This window comes from Dendrobates tinctorius, unplaced genomic scaffold (assembly GCF_039654945.1).
Source record: "Dendrobates tinctorius isolate UK_male_01 unplaced genomic scaffold, ASM3965494v1 ptg000022l, whole genome shotgun sequence".
NCBI lineage: Eukaryota > Metazoa > Chordata > Amphibia > Anura > Dendrobatidae > Dendrobates > Dendrobates tinctorius.
This window is the reverse complement of record NW_027361690.1, coordinates 92,693,791-92,705,352: the sequence shown is the minus strand read 5'-3', so window position 1 is coordinate 92,705,352 and position 11,562 is coordinate 92,693,791. Positions and strand designations below refer to the sequence as shown.

General features: G+C 40.8%; 1 protein-coding gene across 2 annotated transcripts in view; it reads right to left on the bottom strand.

Annotated features, from left to right (window-relative positions):
* Positions 1 to 7,155: 7,155 nt before the first annotated feature.
* The window catches only part of MAP2K5 (mitogen-activated protein kinase kinase 5), a 166,661-nt gene continuing 162,254 nt past the window's right edge, over positions 7,156 to 11,562 (bottom strand). For both annotated transcript variants that reach the window (XM_073568919.1, XM_073568920.1), the window contains one exon: positions 7,156 to 7,870. In XM_073568919.1, the coding sequence (XP_073425020.1) occupies positions 7,766 to 7,870 (105 nt within the window). In that variant the 3' untranslated portion in view covers positions 7,156 to 7,765. The remainder of the gene's footprint in view (positions 7,871 to 11,562) is intronic.

Below are 11,562 nucleotides of genomic sequence, written 5' to 3'. Positions count from 1 at the left end.
TGGGGGGGTTGAAGTCACCTTTGTGTTGTCTGGTGACATCAAGCCCTGAGGTTATTAATGGAGATGTGACAATAAGACTCCCCCATTATTAACCCCATAGTCACTTTGTATGACACCCAGAAAAATTCCTTTAATTGAAAGAATGACACAGACTCTTAATATTCTTAATTAAACCATACTTACGACCTCGCCAAATCCCCTGATACCCTCATCCTCTGCAAGAGTTAAAAAAACAAACAAAACAATATTCCTTACCTTTATGCAGAGATGCTGCTAATGCATTTGTCCCACGACGGGTCTAGCTCTGCTACATGTAGATAGCAGGCTGCATGTTTGTATGATGTGACAAAATTACGCAGAAGCCCACGCCATTTTATTCAGAAAAATAATCTTTTATTAATTAAATACATGTACAGTAAGCTGCACACACACTGCACTAATTGTATTTGTCACTGACATCTGTATATCTACCTATTGTATTTGTATTTACTGTATGTAATCCATCTCTTCTATCCTGTCGGCTCCTGTAGTGATTTTACACTATGCAGCTTCTGAATTGCCGCCTTTATCTATTATATACTAACCGAAGAGCCCGGCGTTGCCTGGGCATAGTAACCAACTGTGCTTAGTTATAACAAATTATAATGATTATATTGCACATAAAAACCGTGCATCTAATCTTATCCTGTGTGATACTGACTGCTGAGCCGTGTATCTAATCCTATCCTGTGTGATACCGACTGCTGAGCCGTGTATCTAATATTATTCTGTGCGATACTGTCTGCTGAGCCGTGCATCTAATACTATTCTGTGTGATACTGTGTGCTGAGCTGCGTATCTAATCCTATCCTGTGTGATACTGTCTGCTGATCCATGTATCTATTCCTATCCTGTGTGATACTGACTGCTGAGCCGTGTATCTAATCCTATCCTGTGTGATACTGGGCTCCCCCTGCAGTCTGTGTCAGAGGGTGGTCTGTGTTGGCACGGTAATAAATAGTGTTATTTCCAGCTTTACAGAAGGACGAGAACACCATAGAAATGATAAGAATAATAGGCCTCAGTTACCACAACTGTCTACAAAGAAAACTGTTGCTGATAGCAACCAATCACAGCTCATTTTTCATCTTTTGAACAGCTCTGGGACAGCGTGGCGAGTTTTGAGTGGCGACTTTTGTGTTTCGACTTTCATGTGGCAAGGTTGGTGTATGTGTGGTGAAATGTGTGCTGAGGGTGGTATATGTGTTGAAGCACGTGGTAGTGTGTGGCGCATTTTGTGTGTGTTCATATCGCCGTGTGTGGTGAGTATCCCATGTCAGGGCCCCACCTTAGCAGCTGTACGGTATATACTCTTTGGCGCCATCGCTCTCATTTTTTAAGTCCCCCTTGTTCACATCTGGCAGCTGTCAATTTGCCTCCAACACTTTTCCTTTCACTTTTTCCCCATTATGTAGATAGGGGCAAAATTGTTTGGTGAATTGGAACACGCAGGGTTAAAATTTTGCCTCACAACATAGCCTATGACGCTCTCGGGGTCCAGACGTGTGACTGTGCCAAATTTTGTGGCTGTAGCTGCCACGGTGCAGATGCCAATCCCGGGTATACATACATACACACCCACATTGAGCTTTATATATATATGTTTTGAAAAATATCTCCTTGAAAACGATATGTAAATGGCAAAATTACTGTATGTAAAAGCTCATGTTAAAATCGCATTGCAGTCGGAAAACAAACACTACATTCGGATGTAAATAGGTTGCTAGGTGTGAAAAATCAGATTATACTCGCCTAAAAAACGCATGACACTTGCATTACACTCGTCCAACACTCCTGCATAAAAATCAGACCGATTTTAAAATCGCTAGTGTAACTCCAGCCTAAAGGTGCAAACTGATTGGTTGCTCTGTGCAATTGGTCCATGCTTTCCAGCATTAGCTTTGATAAATTTCCCTCAATATTGAAAAATCAATTAAGATGCCCTCAAATATGGTGCTTGGTTTTATTAGTAATGTGACTCTTGGCACTGCACAGTGATAATTTACTATTAGAGATGAGAAAACTCAAAAGTTTGCCGTTCGTATAGGACAGTTTTTTTTTCTCACACAGACCCAAAGTTCAGGCCCCCATTGTTTCCAATGGTGTTTGGGTTCTGGTTCAAGTTCGTGTAAAGTTCTGGTACCCGAATCGAAAATTGGAATAAAGTTCGGGTCGGGAACCAGAACTGTAACTTCCACAGGTCCATTCATTCCTATTCGCCATGTACAGGTGCTTCTCACAAAATTAGAATTTCTTCAAAAAGTTAATTTATTTCAGTTCAATACAATCAACACAAAAAGTGAAACTCCTATATTAGATAGAGTCATTACAGACAGAGTGATCTATTTCAAATGTTTTCTGTTGATGTTGATGATCATTGCTTACAGCCAATGAAAACCCAAAAGTCATTATCTCAGTAAATTAGAATACTTTATAACACCAGCTTGAAAAATGATTTTAAAATCTGAAATGTTGGCCTACTGAAATGTCTGTTCAGTAAATGCAGTCGATACTTGGCCAGGGCTCCTTTTGCATCAATTACTGCATCAGTGCAGCGTGGCATGGAGGCGATCAGCCTGTGGCACTGCTGAGGTGTTATGGAAGCCCAGGTTCCTTTGATAGCAGCCTTCACTTCGTCTGCATTGTTGGGTCTGGTGTCTCTCATCTTCCTCTTGACAATAGCCCATAGATTCTCTATGGGGTTAAGGTCAGGAGAGTTTGCTGGCCAATCAAGCACAGTGATACTGTTGTTTTTATACCAGGTATTGGTACTTCTGGCAATGTGGACAGGTGCCAAGTCCTGCTGGAGAATGAAATTTCCATCTCTATAAAGCTTGTTGGCAGAGGGAAGCATGAAGTGCTCTAAATTTCCTGGTAGACGGCTGCGCTGACTTTGGTCTTGATAAAACACAGTGGACCTACACCAGGAGATGACATGGCTCTCCAAACCATCACTGATTGTGGAAACTTCACGCTATTCCTCAAGCAGCTTGCTTTGTGTTTCTCTCCACTCTTTCTCCTTAGCCCAGGTAAGACGCTTCTGGCGTTGTCTATTGGTCATGGGTGGCTTGGCACAAGGAATGTGACACTTGTAGCCCATGTCCTGGATATGTCTGTGTGTGGTGGCTCTTGAAGCAATGACTCCAGCAGCAGTCCACTCCTTGTTAATCTCCCCAAAATTCTAATGGCCTTTCAAGGCTACAGTTATCCCAGTTGCTTGTGCACACTTTTTCCTTCTACTCAACTTTCCATTAATATGCTTGGATACAGCACTCTGAACAGCCAGCTTCTTTAGCAATGACCTTTTGTGGCTTACCCTCCTTGTGGAGTGTGTCAAATGACTGCCTTCTGGACATCTGTCAAGTCAGCAGTCTTCCCCATGATTGTGAAGCCTACTGAAACAAACTAAGGGACCTTTTTAAACGCTTTTTAAAAGCCTTTGCAGGTGTTTTGTATCAATTATTCTAATTTACCGAGATATCTTTTGGGTTTTCATTGGCTATAAGCCATAATCATCAACATTAACCCCTTATTGCCATGTGACATACTATCCCGTCCATGTGCCCTGGGACTTAATTCCCAGGGACGTGATAGTACGTCACAGCGATCAGAGGCACCCAAGTGGGACAACCTAATAAAGTTAAAAAAAAAAAAAAATATTCCCTAATAAATTCATTTTTTGGAAATAAAAAAAACAAAAAAGTACACATATTTGGTATCGCCGCGTTCATAACGACCTGCCCTATAAAACTGTCCCATTAGTTAACCCCTTTAGCGAACCCCTTAAAAAATAAAAATGAAAAACAAAGCAAAAAATAATGTTTTATTATCACACCGCTGAACAAAAAGTGCAATAACGCGCAATCAAAAAGACGCATATAAATATCCATGGTACCGCTGAAAACGTCATCTTGTCCCGCAAAAAACAAGCCACCACACAGCATCATCAGAGAAAAAATAAAAAAGTTATAGCTCGCAGAATAAAGCGATGCAAAAATAATAATTTTTTATATAAAATGGTTTTTATTACATAAAAGCGCCAAAACATAAAAAAAGACATAAATGAGGTACCGTACTGACCTGAAGAATAAAACAGCCTTATCAATTTTACCGCACGCTGAACGGTGTAAACGCACCACCCAAAAGAAATTAATGAAACAATGGTTTTTGTTCATTCTGCATCCCAAAAATCGGAATAAAAAGCGATCAAAATATGTCACGTGCCCGAACATGATACCAATAAAAGCGTCAACTCGTCCCGCAAAAAATAAGACCTCACATGACTCAGTGGGTCAAAATATGGAAAAATTATACCTCTCAATATGTGGTGATGCAAAAACTATTTTTACAATAAAAAGCATCTTTTATCGTGTGACAGCTGCCAAATATAAAAACCGCCATAAATAGTAAATGAACCCCCTGTTATCAAAAAAATGTATTTATTTCCATTTTCCCATTAGGGTTAGGGCTAGGGGTGTGTTGGGGTTAGGGTTAGAATTGGGGGGTTTCCACTGTTTGGGCACATCAGGTGCTCTCCAAACGCAACATGGCGTCTGATCTCAATTCCAGCCAATTCTGCAATGAATAAGTCAAATGGTGCTCCTTCCCTTCCAAGCTCTGCCATGCGCCCAAACAGTATTTTACCCCCACATATGGGGTATCAGCCTACTCTGGACAAATTGCAAAACAACTTTTGGGGTCCAATTTCTCCTGTTACCCTTAGGAAAATAAGAAATTGGGGGCAAAAATATCATTTTTGTGGAAAAAAAAAATATGATTTTTTTATTTTCACGCCTGGGCGTTATAAACTTCTGTGAAGCACTTGGGGGTTCAAAGTTCTCACCACACATCTAGATCAGTTCCGTGGGGGGTGTAGTTTCCAAAATGGGGTCACTTGTGGGGAGTTTCAATAGTTTAGGCATATCAGAGGCTCTCCAAACGCACGACACCCGCAGACCATTCCATCAAAGTCTGCATTCCAAAACATCACTACTTCCCTTCCGAGCCCCGACGTGTGCCCATACAGTAGTTTTCTCCCACATATGAGGTATCAGCGTACTCAGGACAAATTGGACAACTTTTGGGGTCCAATTTCTCCTGGTACCCTTGGGAATATAAAAAAATTGGGGACTAAATGATCATGTTTGTGGAAAACTACGATTTTTTTATTTTCACGCCCGGGCATTATAAACTTGTGTGACGCCCTTGGAGGTTCAAAGTGCTCACCACACATCTAGATAAGTTCCTTAGGGGGTCTAGTTTCCAAAATGGTGTCATTTGTGGGGGGTTTTCACTGTTTAGGTACATCAGGGGCTCTCCAAAGACAACATGACACCCGCAGACCATTCCATCAAAGTCTTAATTCCAAAACATCACTACTTCCCTTCCGAGCCCCGACGTGTGCCCATACAGTAGTTTTCTCCCACATATGGGGTATCAGTGTACTCAGGACAAATTGGACAACAACTTTTGGGGTCCAATTTCTCCTGGTACCCTTGGGAAAATAAAAAATTTGGGACTAAATGATCATGTTTGTGGAAAAAATACGATTTTATTTTCACGCCCGGGCGTTATAAACTTCTGTGAAGCACTGGGGGTTCAAAGTGCTCACCACACATCTAGATAAGTTCCTTAGGGGGTCTAGTTTCCAAAATGGGGTCACTTGTGGGGGGATTCCACTGTTTTGGTACATCAGGGGCTTTCCAAACGCGACATGGTGTCCGATCTCAATTCCAGCCAAAAAAGTCAAATGGCGCTGCTTCCCTTCCGAGCTCTGCCATGCGCCCAAATAGTAGTTTACCCCCACATGTGGGGTATCAGCGTACTCAGGACAAATTGCACAATAACTTTTAGGGTCCTGTTACCCTTGGGAAAATAAAAATTGGGGGTGAAAAGATCATTTTTGTGGAAAAAATATGATTTTTTAATTGTACCGCTGTACGTTATAAACTTCTGTGAAGCCCTTGTGGGTTCAAAGTTCTCACCACATATCTACATAAGTTCCTTGGGGGGTCTAGTTTCCAAAATGGGGTCACTTGTGGGGGGTTTCCACTGTTTAGGTACATAAGGGGCTCTCCAAACGTGACATGGCATCCGATCTGAATTCCAGCCAATTTTGCATTGAAAAAGTCAAACGGCGCTCCTTCATTTCTGAGCTCGGTCATGCGCCGAAACAGTGGTTCCCCTCCCACATATCAGGTATCAGCGTACTCAGGACAAATTGCACAATAACTTTTCCAGTGCAATTTCTCCTTTTACACTTGGTAAAATAAAAAAAAATTGAACCTGAAGTATTTTTTTGTGAAAAAAAGTTAAATGTTGATTTTTTTTTAAAATATTCAAAAAATTCCTGTGAAGCACCTGAAGGGTTAATAAACTTCTTGAATGTGGTTTTGAGCACCTTGAGGGGTGCAATTTTTAGAATGGTGTCACTTTTGGGTATTTTCTATCATATAGACCCCTCAAAGTGGCTTCAAATGTGATGTGGTCCGTAAAAATAAAGTGGTGTTGCAAAAATGAGAAATCGCTGGTCAACTTTTAACCCTTATAACTTCCTACCAAAAAAAATTTTGGTTCCAAAATTGTGCTGATGTAAAGTAAACATGCGGGAAATGTTACTTATTAAGTTTTTTGTGTGCCGTATCTCTGTGATTTAAGGGCATAAAAATTCAAAGTTGGAAAATTGTGAAATTGTCAAAATTTGCGCCAAATTTCCATTTTTTTCACAAATAAACGCAAGTTATATGAATGAAATTTTACCACTAACATGAAGTACAATATGTCACGAGAAAACAGTGTCAAAATCACTGGGATCCATGGAAGCGTTTCAGAGTTATTACCTCAAAGGGACAGTGGTCAGAATTGTAAAAATTGGCCCGGAAGTTAACGTGCAAACCACTCTTGGGGGTTAAAGGGTTAATAGAAATAAACACTTGAAATAGATCACTTTTTGTAAAACTCTATATAATATGAGTTTCACTTTTTGCATTGAAGAACTGAAATAAATTAGCTTTTTCATGATATTCTAATTTTGTGAGAGGCACTTGTACAAGCAGATTACAAAAGGTGTGGAACACATGAAGCTACCAATGGGTGATCAATCCTACTAAGAAAAAGTGCAAAAACATAGAAAGTTTATTAGACTGAAAAATGAGTGCGAGACATACATATTATACTGTATATTTAACAGAGGGGATGTTTGGTGGTATCAGAGTGACTGCAATAGGATTACCATTTTGTCACCCACAATCCACCAGTGTCATACATTCAAGAAAAGAAGAGACTCCTGAGACCTGTATAAATATGGCACTTTATGTAGCAAGTCCTGGAAGACGCTGTAATGCACTGGTGATCACGAGGAGTGAAGTTTTGTCTGCACAGAACAAGTCCCAATCATCCTAATAGTGTGACTCGTGCTCTGTGTACAGGCAGATACGTCCTCTTACCCGCCCTGCGGATGGCCTAGGCTGGCTTACAATGCACTGTATATGAGGCTGGCTACTATGGCTAACACTGTCGGGCATTACTTCTCCTGTCCGATGTATTCTTCCTCATATACGCCACACATTTGGGATATGTTACCAGCAGGCCACATGGAGACACTATTTATTCCGCGTTACGGGTCGTTCAGCAGTCATATGGCTCATGCTTACAGTGCATTTAACACTGGCTTGGCTGAGCTAGTCCATGTATATAGTCTGACTTGCTTCTTCCTTGTGATGTCTTCTCACTCCTGGCTGTTCTGTGCCCGTCTCTCTTCTAACGCCCTACAGACCCACATGGACACCACCTCCGTGTTCCCATCATCAAACTGAACGATGAACGGATGACCCTGTCAGAGAGAGATAAGACCATTATATCCCGAATCTCCACGCTGCATTACCCCCGACAGCTGCATTCCTCAGCACCCATTGCTCTAGCCATGAATTTTAATATGTGAGCATTATCATAGGACCGCTTGTCACTCATGTATATAAATGTCCTTTCCAACCATAATATTCCGGTGCCTTTGTTCATTCTATATCCAGGGATTTCTATTGGAAATGTAGATCTTAGATGTTTGTAATTCCTTTGTGGAACGAAAAAACTTCTATTCTATGCACTGAAAAGGCCTCATTATCTAAAAATCCGACACGTCTCATCCTATAAACAAAGCCAATGGAGGTAATGATGGGCGTGAAAAAAATACAGCAAAGTATTACTAAGGTTAAGGGCTTGTGCACACGAACATATAAATCGGACAAGCGCTATCGGATATTTATCGAATAGCACAATGACCAAAGTTGAGGCTGTGCAGATGGCTGATTTTTCTCTGCCAAAATCTGAAAAAAAAAAAAAAAAAAAAAAAAAATCACATCATAGGAAAGTGTAAATGGTCCTGGAAGTGATTAATAGCTGCCGAGTACAGAACCGGACTGTATACGGACAGCACACGGATGATGAGGGAGAAAAGAATCTCCCACTTTGCTGGACTGAAAATTGGACCAATTTGTTATACTGTCGTGTAACCCTAGCCTAATAATAAGTCATGTACTAAGCTATTTCCCCACTACATACAGCCATATAAAGAGGATTGGGTAAGATACGTTAAATTTAAAAGGCAAATTATATACACTCATGGCCAAAAGTGTTGGCACCATTGAAATTGTTCCAGAAAATGAAATATTTCTCCCAGACGTATTGCAATTACACATTTATTGTGTATTGGAACAACACAAAAAACTGAGTTAAAAGAAAAATTGGATGATTTCACACACAACCCTAAAAATGGGCAAGACAACATTGTTGACACCCTCAACTTAAAGTTTTGTTGCACGCCACTTGTAATAAATAACTGCAACCAATCACTTCCTATAACGATCAAAAAGCTTCTTACACCTCTCAACTGGAATTTTGGGCCACTCCTCTTTTGAAAACTGCTCCAGGTCTCTCATATTTGAAGGGTGCCTTTTCCCACCAGTAACTTTAAGATCTTGCTGACACTAGGCACTACACTGTGACCCAAAATCTTATGGTAATCTTCAGATTTAATGATGCATTACACAGTCAAGTCACCCAGTGCCAGAAGCAGCAAAACAACCTCAAAACATCTTAGTACCTACAGTCAAATATGGTGGAGGTTCAGTGTTCTTTTGTGCACTTTAGGCCATGACTGTATGTATATATTTTATCATTAAGGGAAACAAAATAAATATATTTTACTTTTTTACACTTTGGAGATACCTGGAACAAATTTAAAGGGGTTGTCTAGGCATAATACAACTATGCCAAGGGAATGGGGAATGTTTAAAAAAACAAACTCAGCCATACTCACCTCTTGGCACTCATCTGGATCCAGTGGAGGTAGGAAATGGTGATGTTACCGTTCCATCAGTTGACGGACTACTGAAGCCTTTGAGTGGCTGTTGCATTCGGGCGGCTTGAGTAGTGAATCATTGCATGTATGAAGACAATGAGCAACTCCACGTTGCTTTTCTGCTGCAGTGAGACAAGCCGCAGAGATCCCACAGCCGATCTGTGACACCACCTCTTTTTGTCTCTGCGCAGAACATGGAGCGTGGCCAAACAATTCAGTGCACCTGCCCATCGACTTGTTTTCCATCCATATCCACATTCCTCTGGCTCCTGCTAAGTCATAGCAGTAAAAAAAAGGAAGAGGATGAGATACAAGCAAGTGGGAAGGAGAACTGAGTGGCTTGGCCATACCAAGGGTGCACACAGTGCATGTTCTTGTTTTGAGTAGTGACTTTGTGAGGACACGCTCTTTTTAAATGATTCCAAGACTCTTATAGATCATAAAAATATTAACAGTTTTCTCTACATAAAAGGATTGATTTATATATCAATCAACGTAGCATCAAAAAGTGGTATAGTTACTATTTGGTAATGGCAAGGAGACACCTGCTTTGGATAAATTAACCCCTTGACTTATTTTGCTCATTGTAATTACTGGTGTCAGGAGAGCAACAAATATAGCAACTATTATACAGCAAACAGCCAGTCTTATGAGAAATTAATGCTTACCGCTGTATATTTCATATTACGCATGGTTATCTACACGTTGAGTAGAAATAATTTGGTTTTTATTTACCCCTGGACTGACCTCGTCATGTCAGGAGGCCTCGGAGCCAGTGTGAGGTCTTGGCACTGACCAGTAGCTGCTTCTCATTTCTGGCAAGTGATACGGTTCTAGGGTCAGCACATGGCATTTGTGAACCTCTTAGTGAAATGCTCCGTGCATTAATCATCCTGCTGCCCGCTCAGCCAGGCCCACCTGACTGCTACAATCAGGCACCATACTGCCCCTGGGACTCCCTGCACAATATTAATTGTTTCTAGGCCTTGATGGTCTTTTAATCCAAGATTAATTTATGCATTTTTAAATAACTCTCCTTATGATTAATAAGCTTGAAAATTAAAAGGAGTTGGAAGCAATTATCATAAGCGGTTGGTCATAACCTCATTAAGGGGAGGAGGAGTGGTTACTTAAAATACACGGAGCAATTTTCCATAATTCTCCAGATTGAGACAATACTTTAACTGAAAGGTCAGAAAATCCTTTGGCGACACGATGACAGGGTTATGTGATGGGCTGCCAGGCACTGTTCTCAGACTCATGCTGATCATTGATGCATTACCGGGGCAGCGGCAGAACATTCCCTGTCATACCGCTAACAGTATCCGTATAATGCAATGTAAAGGGTTTAATTACAGAAGGTATATACGTTACTGCTCTGTTACCATGGCACTCCTCTGCGGTAGGTTGTGATGGCTCATTAAATCTGCTAAGTTTAATGTGCCGACAGTGGGTGAAGGTTTCAGCGCTACATATCATTACAAAACATTGTCCATTATTGCGCATTAATTTTTCAGGATAACCCTCAGTGCTGGCTATGGAAATGGTATTAAGGACAACTGCTCACATCCCTCTTAAGCATGCTCAGGTACGTGTCTCTGACAACCCGTCCTGTCAAAAGGCAAAAATCCGACTCTAGGAGACAGTAATCCAACTTGTAAAGTTATATCAAATTTATATCAAGGTGAACAAGTTAGAAGGTGAGGGCTATAACATCCGCACAACTCTTTATACAGCTCAATCGGGGCACAGATCTGCCTTACACCAAGGTAACGTTCAATCTGGTCCATATATAGCTGGAAAAAACCTTAAATCATCGCTCTTAGAGTGTCATCCCTTGTGTTACGATATCAATCTGCTGCTGTGATTTCACTCGGAAATCGGATGGGTGCGAGAAAAAAAAAAAAAAAAAAAATCAAAAATCAGTTGCCATAAAGACCACAGCCCAGCATCCAATTTTTACGGATACATTATAATTCTGTAACATGGGAAACTGTAAATGATTAATAGCTGCTGGCTAAAAAAAAAAAACGGACACACACGAATGACAAGTGAGAAAAAAAAAATTCCCTACTTTTTTGGATGATTTTTCATACGCCCGTGTGACCCTAGCCTCAGATTTAAAAGGACGTCTTCAGTAGTTTTCTCTAGTGATTAGGGGCCTGGTC